The 21581-nt window shown below is 39.4% G+C and overlaps 1 protein-coding gene across 1 annotated transcript in view; it reads left to right on the top strand.

The window, feature by feature from the left end:
• Positions 1-21581, top strand: part of Stpg2 (sperm tail PG-rich repeat containing 2) — a 469738-nt gene that overhangs the window by 330464 nt on the left and 117693 nt on the right. Inside the window, 2 exon segments of the mRNA XM_008826204.1 lie at positions 7383-7473; positions 7476-7541. Of these exon segments, the coding sequence (XP_008824426.1) occupies positions 7383-7473; positions 7476-7541 (157 nt within the window).

Genomic DNA, 21581 nt, shown 5'->3' on the forward strand with positions numbered 1-21581 from the left:
AATGGATGAGGGTGCTGACAACACAGTGGACAGTGACAGGGATGGCAGAGTATGGAGGCTCTAGTGGGAGAGGAAGGCTGTCTACCTGATGAGTTTGTATACATGCTCAGATGCCGAGGAGCTCAGAAGGTGGGCGACTACGACCAGCAATAGTCATTTATATAGAGATTAGAAATGCATGTGAAAACGTCTCAATGTCAAGAGCCCTGGAATGAATTTTTCTGGATGAAACTGTGTGTTTTGACAACGAAGTGGTGATCTTTTTTAAACATTGGAACCTCATTTAATTTTATGTCTTATAGAGTTTATAATGAGTAAAAGATTATATAAGTGTAATAATTTATCTGTAAACCTAGAAATGTACAGCCAATTTTGAAAGAGATCTACCCTAGCTCAGGAAAATGTTATTGAATAGGTTAATACTGTTGTAATGAAACGCTTCTTTTAATTAAAATAAAAAAAAAAAGAAAGACAATGAATTCCAAACAGAATAAGCTTACAGTTACATACATCACAATTACCATCTTGAAAGCAGAAAGAAGAAAATGATCCTAATTATACATAGAGGAAACCCTACAATTAACTGCAGACTTCTCATTAGAAACAGAGGCTAGAAATTAATGAGAGAATGTGTTCAATCAAAACAAGTAAGAATTCTCCATCCAGAAGCATTGCCATTGAAAAGTGCATTTGAAGTGGAGATGCTTCCAGATAGCAGTTTTTCTTTAAACTGTCTTTTTAAATCTTTTTATTATCTTTTCCTTTTTTTGAGGCAGGGTCTCAGGTATCCCAGGCTCGTCTTTACTTCTCTATGTAGCCAAGGATAACACTGAACTTCTGCTGCTCCTGTTTCTACATCTTGAGTGCTAGGATTAAAGTTGTACACCAACTATGCCTGGCTGAGTTCATATCATCTTCTGTAGTATAGTAAAAATAAATTTTATTCTTACTCTAAAATTTAAGTCTAATATTTATTTACTGTTGCAGCATGATGGACAACTCATGGATCAAATGCTCACTCCATTTTTTTACATGGGCTGAGGCCTTTAACAGTCAGTGCTTGATAATCACAGTTTTGGAAGATCAGCCAATGTAGACTTTCATATGGCTGAGGTCAGAGCATATAGGAAATTTTGCATATCAAAGTGAGAAGGAAACACTGAAATTGGAAAAATTCTGAATTTGGATGAAATTAGCTGGTAGCCCCTGGTGCTACAGATGAATTAATCTTGGGTTGTAAAGTGAGTTAAAGTAGGATTCAGTTTGTAGGTAAATGGATGGAACTAGAAACTGTTATACTAAGTGAATTAACACTCAGAAAAACAAGCAACATATTTCTTCTGATTTGTGGATCTTAGCTCCAAATCCCTAGATGTGAGTATATATCCTGATCTAATCACATGAACCAGGAAAATGGAAAAATGAAAAGAACCATGGGGATAAAGGGAAAGGAGCTTGATGTGTGTGGGGAGGGATAGTAGGAGGCAGGTGTTATTAAGGGAGAAAGAGAAAAAGGGAGATACTTTAACTGGGGAGAAAGAAGGGAGGGTTATACAAGAAAAGTGAGGGAGAGATCAATAATGCTTAGATGGTATGAAAAACTGGAGAGAAATGTATTATTTCAAATGCCTACTGAAAAATACGTATACAATAAATATATGAGTGCATGTGTATAGCTGAAGCTATATAACGAAAAACACAGCATCAGGCAGGAGAAACCTTCCTTTGAGTTGTTGGGAAGAGACTCCCAAATCAAATATGCTATTGTCACAGTCCTTGATTGTCTCCTAGACCTTGAAGGTAAGACCCTATTGCTGAAGACAGGCCACACTTTGGATAGAGGACTTGGAGCATTTGAGCTGGAACTGATCTGGATGTCTCCCTCCTGAAGAGCAACCCTCACAGTATCAAGGATACTCTACAAGCTGCCAAGGGAGAAAACCAATCAATGGTCCTATCCAGCTGTAAAGCCCCAAAACAATGACTGTCCCAGCAAACTATGACTATTGGTGCAGTAGTGACACTTTTATCTTGGGGGGTAATCAACAGCTGTATAATTCAAATTAAGTCCCCCTCAATGGGAGGGAAGTAATGTGCGGTACTGTAAACATAGCCAAATATGCATGGCTGGATAGATCCTAGAGAAACGCCTACTTTTGCCACATCCCTAAACCAATGTAACTTCTTACTTTATTCTAAATATGTACCCTCATATTTACAGACAAGTTTATATCTCACCCCCCATCAAAGAAGCTTCTTTTTGCAACAGATGGAGAGCATTACAGAGTTTCAGAACTGGTCAAATGAAGAGAATAAGTATCTGTGAGACATAACACTAAGTGATGCATCTTCAATGCAACCTCTACACACATAGGATGAATGCATCTCTTAGCTCTCACCAGAGAAATTTCCTTATGTAGCAGATGGTGATTGACACAGAAACTCACAACTGACCAATGTGCAGTGAACAAAAGACCAGAGTATTTACTCCTGAGTAGAACAATTATTACAAACCTCTACCTCTCAAGGCTCAGGGAACACTGGGGAAGAGGTGGTCAAAAGATTGTAAGAGCCAGAGGGGATGATAACCACAAGGAAACAGTCTTCCAGACAGCTGATCAGTCACTCATATGAGCACAAGTCTTATGTAAGCTCAAACTGACAAAATCCCAGCACAGACATGTGGATATAGGTAAGAAATCTCAACCCAACCTGAGGAACTTTTGGCGACAGAGGACTGCTAGAAGCGGGAGAGACAGTGTGTTACAGGGATGGGACTCTTGAGTCCTATGACTGGGTGGGGAGGGCTAGTGAGGAGAGGTGTGGGGAGGGGAGGGGATAGAAACACCATCAAAGTATATTGTATGAGAATCGTAAAATTTGATTAAAATAAAATAAAATAAAGTAGGATTCTGAATATGAGCAAATTTATGGACTTTTGACTAACCAGTATTGAATAAAATTAACAAAGTTATGAGATAATTTCACCAAAATACCAACAAGCTGATTTGCTTTCATTGCAAGTGGGTTAGAATCAGTGATTTTTTTTTTTTAACTGCCTGAAACACAACTTAAAAACCTAACAATTCAATTACTCTTGAATTATTCTTTTTATGTTTGTTTGGGACTTAGCATACTAGAAGGCTTTCTTTTAAATCTCTGGACAGCATCTCTCTTCTGACATGGGAGATGAAAGTGAGGTTTGTATAGATCCTTTCATCCCTATCAAGATGACAGTGATAATGGCAGTTATGTTAGCAGTGTGAAAAAACATCAGGGCTCCACTCTGCATTTCATAAACATGAACCAGATCAGTGTAGTCAGGGCCTTGGCTTTCCAGAGGAGGAAGTCTGAACCTTAGATTTCCCTGTGCTTTGCATTCAAGCATGTGCTTTATTTTATCTGCTATTTTCTGACATTTTCTCTTGAATCTCTAATTTTCTCTGTCAGTTTACTTTCCTGTCTTGTCTCTTGGATGAGTACCTGTCTGCTAGCTCTGCCAGTCCCCTCATGAGAATAAAAATTTTAATGTTCAGTATTTCTTTGAAAGGCTAGCATTTAAACCTATGACCTAGATTCATGCCCTAGTTAAAAAAATGAGAACAGGAAAATAAGAATCAGATATTTTTAGATTTTGTGTTGGGAATGATATTCTGCTGTATAATGTATGGAATTTCCTAACCATAGGAACAGGACTTAAGTACTGAGAATGATGGTTATTTTTAATTCAACTGACACAATCTGGAATCTCCTGGGAACAGATTCTCAATTTGGAATTTTCTGGATCAGGTTGGCCTGTGGCCATGCTGTGAGGGATTTTCTTAATTGGGTTAATTGAGCTAAGAAGGCCCACTATTTCCTGTGCTGGGCCCTGAACTGATTGAAAAGGAGGGAGTGAGCTGAGTATAGGCAAGCATGTGTGCTTCCATTCTGTCTGTGTTCTGGGCATGGATGTGACTGGCTTCTTCAAGTTCCTGCCTTGATTTCCCTACAATGATAGTAACCTGGAATTGTAAGCTGAACAAATCCTTTATCTCTTAAAGTTGCTTTTGTCAGGGTATTTTTAATCACAACAACACAAAACAAAACTAAGACACTAGGTATAAAAAAATGAAAGGCATGAGGAAAGCCTATTGTATCCACTCTGAACATTCCTTTCCTATCTTCTGTGCTGTACAAGTGATTGCAGGAGAAATTTGATCACCTTATCTACACAGTATTTTTTTCCTGCCATGGTCTTCAACTCATTCAAGGTACTATGTATAGGAATCACTTATGTTCTTGTTACTTCACTAAGTTCCATATTTGTTACACTAATCATTAGGCTGTGATAGCTATTTAAAATATTAATACCTAACTCAGATAAAATATAACTTGAAGAAGAATAAGAAGAGATCAGTAGCATGAATAGGTAGTACGTTTTCAGGGAAGTGTAAATACACTGCATATAGAGATGTTCAGAAGCAAAGAAAATTAATATATATCAATTAGGAGAGTCAGTGAATACATCCAATTTAAAATAAGTAGGTTAACAAATTTTCCTAGACAGGAACTAATTATTGGTAGAGAAAACTTATCACTGATGTGATTTGTTTTTGTTTCTAGGCATAAAATAAGATTCCTATATAGAAGTAGCCAAAGCTACCAATCACATTTAGTTTGTAAGAAGGAATAGGGAGTGATATTAGCCAGTGTTAAAGGACCCAGAAACTAGTGAATCCTGAGGAAAAAAATGGAAATGTATAAGAGGCATAGTATAGATCTTTATAGTACTTCCCTAAATACTCTGAGGGTATGTGTACCTGTGACTCTTTTGGGGATTTTGTGCTTTCTTCCACCTTAACCTGCACATACCACAGAAGCACATGTCACAGAAAACACAAAATCCATTGGAAGTTGTGCACAGTTGCTTATCTCCACCTGCCTGTATTATCCTTACTTTAGAGGCAGCCAAGAAGAACTCAGCTGTGGGCATTTCGTAGTTGTCCTACCTGTCGGTGGCATTTGGTGTTTGACACTGGACTTAAAGTAGAAATGTGGAGTCTCCTGTAAGAATCTCCTGTCGTACACACAATAATCTCTAGTGGTACTTTGGAAATGAAAGATAGCATTGGTTTATGCCTAAGGGTGGCAATATGTCATAAGAATAGAAGGTATGTTTCATGTTTCATGTATGGCACCTAGAGGGACTTCAATAATATGCTATCCCAGTGTCCAGATACATGTTAACTGACTTGAACCTTTAATTTCCTATATTTTTTAAATAAAATCACTTTATTCTAATTAACTCACAAATAAAAACATCAAACAGCTGGTTTAAGGAAGTCACACAAATACTTATCTTGTCCCAAACTCTATACATCCCACTGAACTTCAATGTGGTTATGATGCCTATTCTGACGCTCTGGAGCTTCACTTAGGTTTTTACAATTTAACTATCAATCATATTTTTATTAATTTTTCCACCTCCAAAATAGAAACAAATGACAGAGTTGAAACTAGGAAAATCTGAGCTTTGTCCTTGCTCATGACTCGTGAGTTTTTCCCTGCATTCAGTCTTTGCTCCTTACCTAATATCCTCTCTTTGTCTTTCTAAATTTTGCACTATATCCACACTTACAGCTGTTTACATATAGCATGTATACATTATAGGCTAGGATTGGCATATGAGGGTGGATATTTGCCTTTTTTCTTTCTGAGTTTGGGTCACCTCACTTAATATTATACTTATCAAGTCTATCCATTTCCCAGAAATTTCATAATTTCATTTTTATTTATAGATGAATAATTCATTTTCTCTACATACCAAATTTTCATCATCCATTTACCTGTTGATAGACATCTAAAATGGTTGCATTTCCTTTCTATCACAAATTGAGCAGCAATAAACACGGATGTGCAAATATCTCTGTGGTTGGCTATCTAGTCCTTGGGCATATACCCAGGAATGAGCTGGATCATATGGTAGTTTTATTTTTACTTTTTGTGAAACCTCCAAGCAGATCTCCATAATGGCTGTATTAATTTGCACTTCCAGTAGCAGTGAATAAGGGTTCCTCTTTTCCTACATCCTCTCTCCCATTTGTTGTCAGATTGCTAGCCATTCTGAATGTGGTGAGATGGTATCTCAAAATAGTTTTAGTTTGAATTTCCTTTATGACTTAGGATGTTGAACACTTTTAGAAATAGTTATTGGTCACTTGTATTTCTTCTTTTGAAAAGTATCTGTTTATTTCATTAGCCTATTTTTTGACTGGAGGTTTTCTGAATGTTAGTCCCTGTGTGAAGTAAGGATGGAAAGAATTTCTCCCATTCTTTGGTTTGTCTTTTGCTTTGCCATTTTTTGTACTATGGAGAAGAAAAAACAAACAACAATAAAAAAAGAACAACAAACAAGAAACAAACCCCTCAAATCTTTCCTGGTAGCCCAAACCCTGATTAGTTAGCCTGTGTTTTATTTTGCATTGAAATTAGCTCTTCTAGAATAAGATTACCTTAACACTTCTGTACAATCAAGTCCCAATCTTTGACATTTTAAAACTTATTTTATCATCATACGAACACTATGATATAGATTTTTTTTCACTTTCTGGAATAAACTGAGAATCATAAAAGCGGTTTGCTTAAAATCACACAGCAAGTAAACAGTAGATATTTGGAACCTGCACTGAGCCACAATGCTCTCCTGTCTCTCAGTAAATCATTAACACTTAAAATGTTTTAGTTTTTATATATAAGGTAAGTAAATATATTTCAAAAAAATAGTATACAAAATAAGTTGTGCAGAAAGAATTTTTACAGTTTTCATTGAGGTAACTGAAGAATGTTTTAAGGCATTAATATGTACCAAATACATGACATTTTTATTTTAGCTTAGAATTATTATCATAATATCTTAGCTACATATCATGTAAAGGACAATAAGTGATGAAAACAGATGCTTTCAACTTACCTGGAACTTAACAGAAATGAAAGAAACAGCCTCCTTTCCTAGAATAAGTCAAGTGAACTCATGCAGAACAGTAAGGCAGAGACAGTTTCTCATTTATGAAAATAAATATTTATTGTTTTTCAGTACTGTTGGGAATTTAATGTTTATTATTAAACTTGAATATGAGAATTTGATCAACGTCTTGTAGCCTATTTAAAAAATTATTTGAATCTAAATTTTATACTTCTGATTACATTAATTTTTGACACTTGAATTTTATTATAAAGGCAAATTTTGGGAAATCACTTTATAATTTCTATTTTAAATGATTAATTAAATACATTTTCATATTTTTCTATTTGTACCATTGCTGAGTATAAACATCTATCCTATATTTACTTACTATTTTCACATAATATACACTTACACTTATTCATCAAAATTTTTCTAGATGATTCCAGCACCAGGCAGCTATGATGTTCAAAAATCATATGATATGTCTCAAGTTAAACATAACTACATGCCACCTCGTAGTTCAATGGCTGAAAAAAAAATTCCTCTTTTCTGAGTGCAGCCCCTTGGTATGTGGGAAAAATAGATGATGGACCAGGTAAGTCTAGATTCTTCTTTGAAAGCTATGGGAAAAGTCAAAGTTTTCATATTGAAAAGGATGATTATAATCTCATTTACAGTGACACTGTTTCCTTAAGTGTATAGATTCTCTCTCCAAAGGTGGGAAAAAAAAATCCAGAAGAGTGAAAGATTTAAAATTTTTGTTTCTCAGATGTAAAATTTGTCTAAGGTTTTATGTATCCCAATTTTCCTAAAGACGTTTTTTTCAATTTCACAAAAGCTAATAAAGTCATCTAGCATTGTACTTGGGAAAAACCCAGCACTCTTTGCATGCAAAAGGAATTAAAGGAGAATGATGCTTTACCCTGATTTGGAAAACCGGTATTACGTAAGAAATACACCATGTCAGTTACATAAGTTATTTTGATTATTTTTTCCAATATTAGGAAAGCAGGTGCGGTAGTTAATTTTGATTGTCAAGTTGATTTAGATTGACAAACGCCTAAGGCATTAGTGAAGCATGTGTATTAAGGATGTGTGGTTGAGAACATTCTTAGAGAGGATGAACTGAGGCAGGAAGACTTACCCTGTATGAGGGTGGTGCCCTCTGCTGGCCTGAGGTGGTGGGTTGACTAAAAAGGACAAAAGGTGAATGCCAGTTGAGCGCTGGCCTTTTCCTTTCTGTTTTCTGACCCACAGGCATCAAGGAAAGGAGCGGGTCTTGCCACCATACTTTCCCTGTAATAATGAGCCCAAATCAATCGTTCTTCCCTCAATTTGCTTCTTGGCAATATTAGGTCAGAACAATGAGAAATTTAACTAGCATCGTTTTTCTTCTCTAAAATGAATTTAGCTCATTTTATTTATGATTCTTAGTAGTTCTAACTTTTGCTGGGGACAAATATGTTTAAATGAAAAATTACAAATTTACAAGAAAACTCGAGACTGGTTCTGTTTGTTCCATGTCATTGCTTATCTTATGAATGATGTCCTTTAATATCATCCAGTTTTTAGAAATAAAGTAGGAGAAAATTGTTTGCCCTATTTGTTATCATTGGCAATTTTATTTTTCTTTAATACCAACACACAGGACCTTTTGTGCTGAATATAAAACTTCTTATGTATCGAATTATTTTGTAGAATATTGTATGTATATATGTACATATATAAATGCAATGGTAAAACTTATTTAAAAGTATGGATGCATATTTGTTACTTGGGTATTACTAAGAATATTACTAAGAATAATCGAAGGCTTTGCTCCATAGAATTTAAAGAAAGTGTATATTATTATCTTTCTATTTCTGAATAGACTTAGCAAATTAAAATTGATCACTGGACTTCTTATATTTGTAGATAAAATATTTAAGAAAAGAAAGTGGGTCCCACAGCAAATGCCACCACTGCCACAGGCTCATATGAGTAAGCCTCCAGTGGCCTGGAAGCCTCCACCTCCCTGTAATCATGAACCAACCCTGGTTCTTACAATCTTCTGCCTCCTCTTCCACATTGGTCGTTGAGCTGTGGGTGGGTGAGGTTCCATATAGGAGTCCCATACTACATTCTACAGTCTCTTATTCTCCAAAACTTGGGCAGATAAGGCCTTCTGTGTGCATTGCACTCTGATGTACAAGGGAGCTTCACTGGTGAGAGTTGAGGTGTGCATTAACCCTCTCTCTACCCCTTATTCTGGTATGTTCCATGGGGACCCATGTCAGCTCAGTGAAACAAGGGTCCAAGGGGGAGGTGAGAAATAGGTGGCCAGGAGGCACTAGATTGAGAACTATTTGAGACTGATTGCTGCTGGGTGAGGGAGAGTATGACTTACATGTGACAACTGGATGGACTGACTAGACCCCAGTGGGTGCATTTACACCAAAGGACAATTGGTTGCAAACACCTGAATGAATAGAACTCAGCCTGTATGGCAGAATGCATAGGGTTTGGCAGGGGGATGGGGGAGGCAGGGATAGGGGAGGGGGTCTCAATTGGAGTGAAATTTAAAAAGCTCAATTGTATGAAATTATAAAGCTCAATTAAAACAAAACTTTAAAAAAAAAGAAAGAAGATGGACACTTCCAGTTAACACTCTACCTCTTGTCTCTCTTTGGAATAATAAAAAAAAGTAATAAAAAAGAAAGAAAAAAAGGTGATAAATATATGAATAATTTTTAAAAATTCATAGATTTATAGAGTATTTGTCCCTTGACTCAAAATTTTATTGCCATGTATTTATTTTAAATTACCTTAGAACTTTAACAAATATGGAAGGAAACCCTTTCTTTGACTGCATATATTTAAGAAAGATAAAACTCATTTCCATTAGTCTAAATTAAAGAGGGAAAGAGTATATTTGCAATCAGTATTCTGTATTCTATTAAATGTTGTGTAACCAATAAAAACACTTTAGAATCATTTAATGAAGAAATTATTAAATGAGGTGTATCACATTATAAAGCAATCTCCTTTTATTACCCCAAGTTTTAATTCATGGATATGTAAATGATTTTGTGATTGATCCAACTCAGGTAATGTGAAATTGTTAAGTGGAAAAGTACTTAAACATTACTTTACCTCTCCTATTGACCTGCTTTTGGAATGTTTGGCGGAGGAGAGAGGGAGAAATGCTCAGCAATTTTAAAAAGAACGTAAGAAAACATTGAGAGTGTAAAGTTGGGGACTCTCCTACTTATTTTAAATTTTAAAAAGAAAGTAAGAGAAAACACTATTGAGAGTGGAAAATTGGGGACTCTCCTACTTAAAGGTAAGAGTGTAATTTGCTATCAGTATTTTCCAAGGGAAGTTTGGGAGAAAGTGTCAAATATGCTTGCTCTTTGACCCAAAATTCTATTTGTAGGATTGCTTAATGTGGTTATTATGATATAAATAACTGCATCAATATCTGTCATGATGTTCATCAAATGAAAGTGAAAATGTTTAAAATTTCCTAAATGGGAAGAAAAGACGTTTATTTAATTTGAATATTAACATTAATAGAATTCTATCAACATTTTAGGAATGCTATTTATTTTATCAAACTGGGTCATCTTGGCACAAAGATAGAATTCATTTATTCAATCATGTCACATTTATGTTCTGAGAGCCTCTTATGCATTAATCTTTATTATAGGTCTTGCAATACAGCAGAAAAAACCAAATATTCTTGTTTGTTAGAGCTTAATCTTAGGTATAAGATACTATTTATGAATTAATGAGGAACTAGATGGAGAGATTTATGGGTGAAAGGCAAAGGAAAGAATAACATAGGCGGTAGGCACATGGCTAGAAAGCTGTGGGGAGAGGGGAGCGGCATGAGGGCAATTTCAGATAATGACACAGAGAAGAGCTCACTGAGAAAATAACATATGAGTAACTACCTGAGGCTTATAAAAAGTCTGCTTTTGTTTATGTCTTCAATATAAAAATAGTTTTCTCAGGCCAACCAGATGGCTCATCTAGTAAAAAGCACTTGCTGAACAAGCCTGATGAACAGAATTCTATCCCCAGAATCCACATGAAGGTGGAAGGGGAGAACCAAACCCACAGAGTTGTCTGACATTCACACATGTGCCACGGAATCCATGAAGCTGCACACACATCACACACACACACATGCACACACGCACACATTTTGAAATGTTTTCTCTATGTTAATATATATTGCTTTGTAGTAAGTAAAATATTTGCTTTTAAATTTAAATTAAAAAATTAATTTAAGCAACCTTAGTTTAAAAATAAATTATAAATTTTAAAAGCTTTGTTTTCATTTTTTTTCTTTCCTTTTCTTCCTGAGATAGGGTCTTGCTATGCAGACCAGGTTCCTTACAAACTTACAAACATGAGTGTTCTCCTGCCTAAGCCTCTGGAGTAGCTGAGAAGCAGGCATGTGCCCTTGCACCTTGCTTTTTTGTGGAGTCTCCTCATGTAGCCTAGCCTGGTCTCAGATTGGAGGTCCTCTTGCCCTTGTTTACCTAGTACTGGAACTTTAGGCATGTGTCATCATTCTGAGAATGTTTTCAAATAATTTAAAAAATCCTTTATTACATTTTGTTAATAAGAATAAAAATTATTATTATTATTTTGCGTGTGTGGCATGTGTGTGTGCGTGCACTTCAACTGTGCATGCCATGAGTATGTGGAGATCAAAAGAGTCGATTATCTCCTCCACCATGTATGTCCTGGGAATCAAATTGTTTGTCAGACTCGGTGACAAGTGTCCTTACCCGTGGAATCATCCATCTAACCTACCCTATTTTCAAATCTTTGAATGAAGAGAAAATATTTAAATTTAGAGTATAAGTTTTATTACAGACCCAATATTTAGCTGATCGATAGTTTCAGCAGCACAATGCATAAAAGAGAATTCATTGGCCATGCCTATCAGCTACAGAAACTTTCTTCATTCTGCAAGTAAGGATCATTTCTCAGGAAAATAACATTGTGATTTTGGCATCACATTCTCAAAGGAAATTATTTTAAGAAACAAATATAATTTATCCTAGGAGTTAATTGAACATATCCCATGGAGGTAGTTTTGTTCACTCTTTTAATAAACATAAGTAATACCTTTGATATAAAAATCACTGTAGTGTGAAAACTAATTATTTCTTCTATTTTCTCAGTGACTTGTAATATTCTAGCTTCCAAAGTACTATAAAGCTTGTCAAAATGCAGTTCATTCCTCTTATTGAGTGCTGTTAACAGATTGCAATAAACATGTACTTTCCCCCACCCTGTACTGTCTAGAAATGTTTCTGAGCTGCACAAATGCATGATAATTCTGAGTACAGAAAAAGTTGATCAGATCAATTTTGAGGACTTATAATTATTTTTGAATTTTTTTTGATTTACATACAATATAATTTGTTGGTTTTTAGATCCCCTCCCCTATCCACAACTCCTCTAATTGCCCCCAGCAAATTTATTGCACTTTATTATGTATACAGTTTAATTTGTGTCCTCAAATGTCCTTCAGTGTGGGTCCATCCACTGGAGCCTGGTTAACCGACTAAGAGTCCCATTCTTGAAAGAGACTGTCTCTGCCCCTCCCAGCAGCCATCTGTTGCCATGATTTCCTTAGGTTGGGTTGGGCTTTCTTACCCACTTTCTCATATCTGTGCTGGGATTTCTTTTTTTCTGGTGTAATCTTGCATGGGACTTGCGCATGTTGTCACCATTGTTGTGAGTTACTATGAGTAACTGACCAGCTGCCTAGAAAACTAATTCCTTGTGGTCTTTCACAACCTTTGGTTCTTACAATCTTTCCTTGCCCTCTTCTGCAATGATTCCCTGAGCCTTGGGAGGGAGAAGTTTGATACAGGGATAAGCAATCTACAGCCTCTTGTTATTTTTCTTTTTCTCTTGTTTCTGTGTTAATCACCATCTGCTGCATAAGGAAACTTCTTTGGTGAGAGCTGAGAGATGTGTTCATCTATGGGTATAACAGTAAGTCATTAGGAGTTAATTTACTATGATAACTATTTAGTAGAAAACTGGTATTAGGTTCTCCCCTATGTCCTGTGACCTGTCTAGCCTCAGGAATCAGACCTTAAATTCAATTAAAGAGTGTTCGTCTATTGCACCAATAGGCATATCTTGCCAGGCTGATCTTAGAGTTCACAGGATTCATAGCTGAATAGGGTTGATGATTACTTTTTCCTTCCAGTAGCATGTATAGCACCTTCCAGCACTGAGGATGAGACTCTGAAGTCAGCACAAGTTTGATATTCTTGTTCTACAGATCATGTATGTGGTGACTTCAGCAATAGGGTTTTACTGTGGAGTTCTGGTGGGTAACCAAGAACAGGGGCAATGACCAGTATTTGTTTGAGGGTCTATGGGACCCCTGGTCAACAGCTTCTAAAGAGGGAGTCCATTCCTAGGATTGAGGGCTTTTTTCTTAGTGTATGATGTCTAGAAGGGGCAGTGTCCCCTTGTTATAAGGTAATTTCTTTTAATCTCTTTTTATAATGTATGTGTAAATACTTTAAGACATTCCTTCTAAGGTGAAGGATAAATTTTTGCACCTGGCCTCTTTCTCCACCAAGAAAGAACCACAATGCTTACTGGGCCTCTTTGGATTCTGGAGGCAACTCTTTCCTCACCTTGCTGTGTTACTATATGATCCACATATCAAGTGATTCAGAGGCAGATAGCTTTGAGTTGGGCCTGGAACAGGAAAAGGCTCTTCAACAGGTCCAGGATGCTGTGCAGGCTCTTCTGCAACTTAGGTCATATGATCCAGTAGACCTGATGGTGCTTGAGGTGTCAGTGGCAGAGAGAGATGCTGTTTAGAGTCTCTGGCAGGCCACATAGGAAATCACAGTGGAGGCTGTTGGGATTCTGGAGTAAGGCTCTACCTTCATTTGTAAACAATTATTCTCCCTTTGAAAGACAGCTCTTAGCCTGCTTATTGGACTTTAGTGGAAACTGAAGGCTTGACAATGGCCACCAAGTTAGCGTGTGATCTGAGCTGCCCATTATGAACTGGGTGTTATCTGACCCACAAAGCCATAAATACAACATGCACAGCAACAATCCATTACCAAATGAAGTGGTTATACATGATTGGGCCAAAGCAGGCCCTGAGGGCACAAGCAAGTTGCCTGAAGAAGTTGCCCAAATACCTATGGTTCCTCTTCCTGTTACAGAGCCTTTTATTCTCAAGCATGCACCTATGACTTCATGGTGTGTGCTCTATGATTGGTTGGCTGAGGAAGAGAAGATGAAGGCTTGATTTACAAATGGTTCTGCACGCTATGCAGTCACCACTCAGAAGTGGACAGCTGCAACATTACAGCCAGTTTCTGGAACAACCTGAAGGACACTGGTGAAGGAAAGTCTTCACAGTGGACAGAACTTCAGTCAGTGCACAAGGTCATGCATTTTGTTTGGAAGGAGAAATGGCTGGAAGTGCAATTAAATACTGATTCATGGGCTGTAGTCTGTGGTTTGGCTGGATGGTTGGGTGTTGGAGTACGTTATTTTGCTTTGTTAAACAGCTTTTTAGGACACAAGATGGCCCCCTAACCCAAGGGAACCAACTACCCCTCCCTCACAGGGCTGATCACATGATTTACAGGAATTCTAGTACCAATCAGTAAAACAAAACTGTAAACTGAAACCTAAGCTGACTGCCCATGTATGACCTGATCATTGTACTCTCTCCTGAATGACTTAAGAACCCGATATAAGCTTGCTGTTTCTTCAGTAAAGTAGATCTGTGTCTCTGAACCTGGTCTCCTGTGTCTGAATGTGGCTCCGCTGACACAGCCTCCTCACCAGCCCTGGGGTCTGGGATCGGGTGGTGGCAGTGAGTGGCCATGACTGTGAAGGCAGCCCAAATGGAACGGCTGCAGCTGGTGCCCAACGTGGGGCCCTCATGGACTCAGGTTCAAGCATGAGATGCCCTCTTTTTCACAGAATGCCTGTCAATCTACATAAGCCTAGAATGCAGCTTACCCTGGATGGACATAAATTTAAAGGCTTAACTGATACTGGAGCCAATGTCATAATAATTAGATAGGAAGAGGCATTGCCTCACTGGCACTGCAAGCCAGGACCTCCCATACAAGGGGTTGGAGGCTTACAAAATAACCAACAGGTCCAATGCCCTGTGGTCTGGACTGATCCGGATGGCAACACCAGAGCAATCAAGCTGCTTTTAGCCACAGGACTTCCTCATAATCTGTGGGGGAGGGATATTCTTACTAGCATGGATGTTCTGACCACTGATGACAAAGCCTTTTATGATGATTACATTGTTAACCAGTGCACAGGAAATGCACCCCATCCTCACCCCCAATTCTAATGGCCATTGCCCTGTTGCCCAAACCACCCCCCCCTTAAACTGACCTGGAATACAAAAACTCCAATATGGGTGGAGCAGTGGCCTCTCCCTTCACATAAGCTAACCCACTTGATAGCTTTGGTTCAAGAACAATTATCCTTGGGTCATATTGAGCCCTCTCTTAGCCCCCATAATTGTCCTATTTTTGTTATTCAAAAAAAGTCAGGGAAATGGAGACTTTTACATGACTTAAGGGCCAGTCATGATCACATGGATCCCTTGGGAACCCTACAAACAGGATTGCCTCACCCAACTGCCATTCTTAAAGAATGTGCAATTATAATAGATATTAAGGATTGTTTTTCTCTATTCCTCTCCATGATGATGACAAGCCCTATTTTGCCTTTTCTGTGCCCACCACCAACCATAATCTCCCAGTCCAATGTTATCAATGGAAGGTCCTTCCACAAGGAATGAAAAACAGCCCCACTATTTGCCAATATTATGTGACCTGCATGCAGACCTTTGCTGACTGAGGCGTATATCTTACATTATATGGATGACATTCTTATTGTCCATAAGGACCCTAAGATCCTACAAGGAGATTTTCAAAAGCTTAAAACAAATCTCTGAGTGCTGGGCCTCACTATTGCTACAAATAAAATTCAGTTACATGTCCCATATACCTTTCTGGGCCATTCTATTCAAGATGTCATCTGCCCTATAGCCGCTGCTCTTACCTTACCCAATAAGATCACCCTTTCTGAGGCACACACCCTCTGTGTCAACATAAATTGGATACGGGGCTTTCTACCCATATCCACAGAAGTGATTACATAGCTCTTTGACCTCTTGCAGGGTGCTGATACAGCCTCCACCCCCCGCAAGGTCTCGCCTGAGGCTCAAAGTGCTATAACAATAATAAATACACACTTGTCTCAAGCATTTGTTAATAGGGTACAACCTGGACAGCCTATCCAGGCATCAGTCATTCCAACAAAAAACACCCCTATGGGAACACTTTGGCAAGCCCAGGGACCATTGATATGGGTCCACTCTTCTTGGAGTCAATTGCATAAAATCCCTCCTGTAATTGAGGCCTGGGCAATAATAGCCCTAAAGCTCATTCAAACCTCCCGCCTTCTGTATGGCTGCGACCCAGAGTCACTGGTCCTCCCTCTTCCTCTCCCCATGCTCCAAGCACTTTTTCTTGATGACCCTGGCTTTCAGGCTCTCCTACTAACTTATCAGGGAAAATATGATAATCATTACCCCCAGTATGGACTCCTCCAAGGAATAAAACAGCTTCCCTTGTCTTTATTTCCCCAGGCATTTCCAAAACGCAATCCCTTTCCTGAGGCTCCTCTAATCTTCACAGATTCTAGCAAACATAAATTTGGTTACATGGTCTTCCATGAGGGACAGCTCTCTTCACAAAAAAAATCCTTTCCTTTCAAGGAACAGCACAATTTGGAGAGCTGTCCACTATGTTACAAGTCTTTCAAGACTTCCCCACAACTCCATGCAATATATTTTCTGACAGTGCCTATGTGATTCAAACTATACAAAATCTGGCATTTGCAGCCTTCTGACCTTACCACAGCCCCCTTGATTTATTGCTCTCCTCTTTACAGTTGCTGCTTGAGCAGTGCTCCACCCCTTGATATGTTCAACACCTGCACTCCCATACCAATCTTCCAGGGCTTCTGGCAGAAGGTAATGCTAGTATTGACAGACTAGTGATGGATGCTAGCCTGGATCCTGCTCTCTTACAAATAGCCAGAGACTTCCACACCCACTTCCATTGTTCTCCCCAAGCTATACATAGGCTCCTACCTACTTTGCTGATTCAGAGCTGCAAACATCTGGTCCGTGCATGTTCCTTGTGTGCCCCCCTTGTGCCCCTGAGGCCACTACAACCTGATGGGACTCTCCCCAGAGGCCTCAGTCCTAATAAGATTTGGCAAATGGCTGTAACTCATTTTCCCTTTTGGTAAACTAAAATACATTCATCATATTATTGATCTTTACTCTGCTGCCCACTTTGCTTTGGCCTGCTCTGGCGAGACTGCCTCCCATGCCATAAAAACCGTTATATATGCCATGGTCCTTTTAGGAGTTCCCTGGCAATTAAAAACAGATAATGGTCCCTACTACATGTAATCGTTGAATGATTTGCTCATTAAACACATACAGAAATAGGGGGAGACAGTGACAAAGGCCCCAGGTATAAGGATCCCAATTTTGTTACACAACAAGCTCTATTTGTCCTAAATTTTCTAAAATTTGACTCCAATGGCTTCCCACCAGCAATAAAGCATTGGGGGGCATTCACTCATCCCACTCCAACCCCCATGGTGAGATGGAAGGACCCCTCACAGGAGAATGGAAGGGCCCACATTTATTCCTAACACAGGGGTGAGGCTATGCTTGTGTCTTTCCAGATAATGTTCCAGCCCCCATCAGGATCCTGGCCCAAAACATCAGAGTTACCTGTTATGCACCCGACTCCAGACATATTGGCCTCACAGATGGTGACAAAACCAGAAACCCAACCCATGGAGAAGGGAGCCCAACACCACAGCCCCAGAAACAGACTGCCTACCTCCCCTCTAATGAATCTTACTTATGACCTCCTCCCAATGCCTGGTGGGCTTGTTCTTTTGGGCTCACTCCTTGTATCCACTTAATCACTCTCAACCGTTCTGCCCCCTCATGGTGCCTGCTAGCCCAGCTAACCCCAAGAGTCAACCTTTCTTCAGGGGACGAGATGGTCCTTAAGCTTTCCCCATTGGAACATTCACGCCATAAGAGGGCAGCTGCCCCGGTGATTGCTGGCACCACTTTTTTTGGGATCAGTATTGCCAGAGCCCTAGGGTTAGGAACATCAGCACTGATCCTACAAAACAAAAATTATAATGCCCTTAGTATGGCTATTGATTTGGACTTAAAAGATTTACAAACTGCTACAGAACATCTTGAGAGTTCCCTGTCCTCCCTTGCCAAGGTCACTTACAAAATAGAAGGGGCCTGGACCTCTTGCTCCTTCAACAGGGAGTACTATGTGTTGCTCTGGGAGAACAGTGCTGTCTCTATGCTAATCATTCTGGTGTCATAGGAACTCCTTGAGTTTAGTCTGCAAAAGGATCTTAGAGAGAGAACAGACCAGGGTAAAGAACCAGAACTGGTATGAGTCACTATTCCAGTATTCTTCTTGGCTCACAACACTCCTCTCTGCCTTAATTGGGCCTCTGGCCTTGCTCCTTCTGGCCTAAACCTGTGGCCCAATTCTTTTAAGAGCCTTACTTGACTTTATTAGAGACCAGCTTGCTATGATTCAGCTTATGATGGCACTGCCTTGCTTCTTACCCCCTACCCCCAGTCATGCCCATACCCAGGTTTAGAAAAAATATAAAAATCATGGCCACAGCCATGCAACGGGCCTAAAACAACTTGGGTTGTCCTGCTGGGAGCCTTTCTGGGAACTACCTTGGCTCAGACAATGCGGGTGTTGATCTTAGAGAGTCCTGGAATGAAAATATATATTTGAAGGCCCTGGGTCAGATGAGACGATGCCAACAGGATTGTCCATTCAGGTCTTGTGAGCACATTCCAAGATGGTCTAGCCATTACCCAAATTGCTTCATCCAGTAGACCTCTTCCTTCTTCATACTGCACCAGCCTTGCCACAGTCCCAGTTTGGACCCCCAGTTTGGACCTCAGAGTAGCCCATCTTTTAAACAAAAAGGGGGAGATGTTGGAGTATGTTAGTTTGCTTTGATAAACAGCTTTTTGGGGACACAAGATGGCCCTCTAACCCCAGGGAACCAACTACCCCTCCCTCACAGGACTGATCAATTGGTTTACAGGAATTCTAGTACCAATCAGTAAAATGAAACTGTAAACTGAAACCTAAGCTGACTGCCCATGTATGACTTGATCATTGTACTCTCTCCTGAATGACTTAAGAACCCTATATAAGCTTGCTGTTTCTTCATTAAAGTAGATCTGTGTCTCTGAACCTGGTCTCCTGTGTCAGAATGCAGCTCTACTGACACAGCCTCCTCACCAGCCTTGGGGTCTGGGATTGGGCAGTGGCAGTGAGTGGCCATGACCGTGAAGGCAGCCCAAATGGAATGGCCACAATTGGGGACTTTGAAGGAGCATGATTTGAAAACTGGTTAGAAAGACATTTGGGGAAGAAGTATGTGGATCTTTCCAACCGGGCAAAGAATGTGAAGATACTTGTATCTCATGTAATGCTCAGCAAAAGGTGATTCCAGTAGATGATGAGTTCAATAATCAAGTAGATTGGATGGTCCACTCTTTGAACAGTCAACCTCTTTCCCTAGCTATCCACATTATTGCCCAATGGACCCATGAACAAAGTGACGATGGTGGTAGAAATGGAGGTTATGCATGGGCTGGATAGCCTGGAGTCCCACCACCAAGGCTGACCTGGATGCAGCTACTACTGAGTGCCAGATCTGCCAATAGCAGAGACCAACATTGAGCTCTTGATACTTCAATATTCCCCAGGGTGTTCAGCTGGCAACCTGGTGGCAGTTTGACTACATTGGACCACTTCCATCATAGAGGGGACAGTGCTTTGTCCTCACTTATTCCGGTTATGGATTTGCCTTTCCTGCGCTCAATGCTTCTGCCAAAACTACCATCCAGGGACTTACAGAATGCCTTATCCACTGTCATGGTGTTCTACACAGCATCACTTCTGATCAGGGAACTCACTTCACAGCCAAACAAATGTGACAGTGCACCCATGGTAATGGAATTCTCTGATCTTACCATGTTCCCCAATATCCTGAAGCAGCTGTTTTGGTAGATCAACTGAATGGCCTCTCAAAGACACAGTTACTGTGCCAATTAGGTGGCAATAGCCTGGAGGGCTGGGACAGGGTTCTCCAGAAGGCAGTATATGCTTTGGATCAGGATCAATATATGGTACTGTTTCTCCTACAACCAGGATTCAGGGGTCCTGGAATCAAGGGGTGGAATTGGGAATGACTTCACTCACTATCATCCCTAGTGACTCATGAGGAAATTTTTTGCTTCCTGTACCTGTGACTTTGTGCTCTGCTGGTCTAGAAGTCTTGGCTCCAGAGGGATGAGTGCTTCTTCTAGGAAGGAGACACAACACAGTCCATGGAATTGGAAGCTAAGACTTCCCCCAGGCCACTTTGGGCTACTGATGCCATAAGTCAACAGGCAGTATTAGTAGGGGTGATTCATCCAGACTACCAGAGGAAAATTGGGCTGCTTCTCCACAATGTAGGTAGGGAGGATTATGTCTGGAAGACATAAGATTCTGTAGGGTGTATTTTGGTGCTGCCATGCCCTATGATTAATGTCAATGGGAAACTTCAACAACCCAATCTAAATGGGACAAGAAATGGCCCAGACCCTTCAGGGATGAAGGTATGGGTCACTCCTCCTGGAAAAGAGCCAAGACCTGCAGGGTGCTCACTGATAGTAGAGGAAATACAGAATGGGTAGCAGAGGAAGGTAGTTATAAATATCAGCTGAGACCATATGACGAGCCACAGAAACAAGGATTGTAATTGACATGAGTGTTTTTGTCCTATTTGATTAGGAATATGTTGTTCATCCTTTTTAAAAATGTGTAATTGAGGTGTTATGTGACTATATTGTAAATCTATATTAACATATTTAGGTTATGAGATACTAAAGGAGTAAACATTCTTCAAGAACCTTACCACCTATTTTAAGATCTATAATGTGCTTGCGATTGTACATGGGAATTATGGTGTATGTAATTAGGTGGAATTATGACCTTGCCATTGTTTTCATTTGAAAATTAAGCATGACATAAGGAGATGCAATTAGGTGTCAAGTTGACAAGATGTGGACTTGTGATGGCCAATCTTGATTGTTAACTTGACTGGATCTGGAATTAAGTGAAATGAGAGGAACTTTGTTGATTGGATCATTTGATGCTGGAAGACCTGCCTTAAATAAGGGCATTACCTTCTGATGGAAGCAGGTATAAAAGGCCATGGTGGAAGGGAGCTTTCATTGGTCAGTTACTCTTGCTGCTGTGACTGACTTATTAGATTCCAACATATACTGAAGACTAGCAGATCTCCTGGAATCCATCAGGCCTTCAGTGCCAGATTGGGACTGCTGAGACATCAGCTTTGTGGACTGAGAAACAACTGCAATCTCAGCCTCTTCAATATGGAGCTGCCATTGTTGGACTACTCAAAGTCTACCCTCTAAACCAATCTAATAAATCCATATATATATATA

This window comes from Nannospalax galili, unplaced genomic scaffold (assembly GCF_000622305.1).
Source record: "Nannospalax galili isolate Female #2095 unplaced genomic scaffold, S.galili_v1.0 scaffold189, whole genome shotgun sequence".
Classification (NCBI taxonomy): domain Eukaryota; kingdom Metazoa; phylum Chordata; class Mammalia; order Rodentia; family Spalacidae; genus Nannospalax; species Nannospalax galili.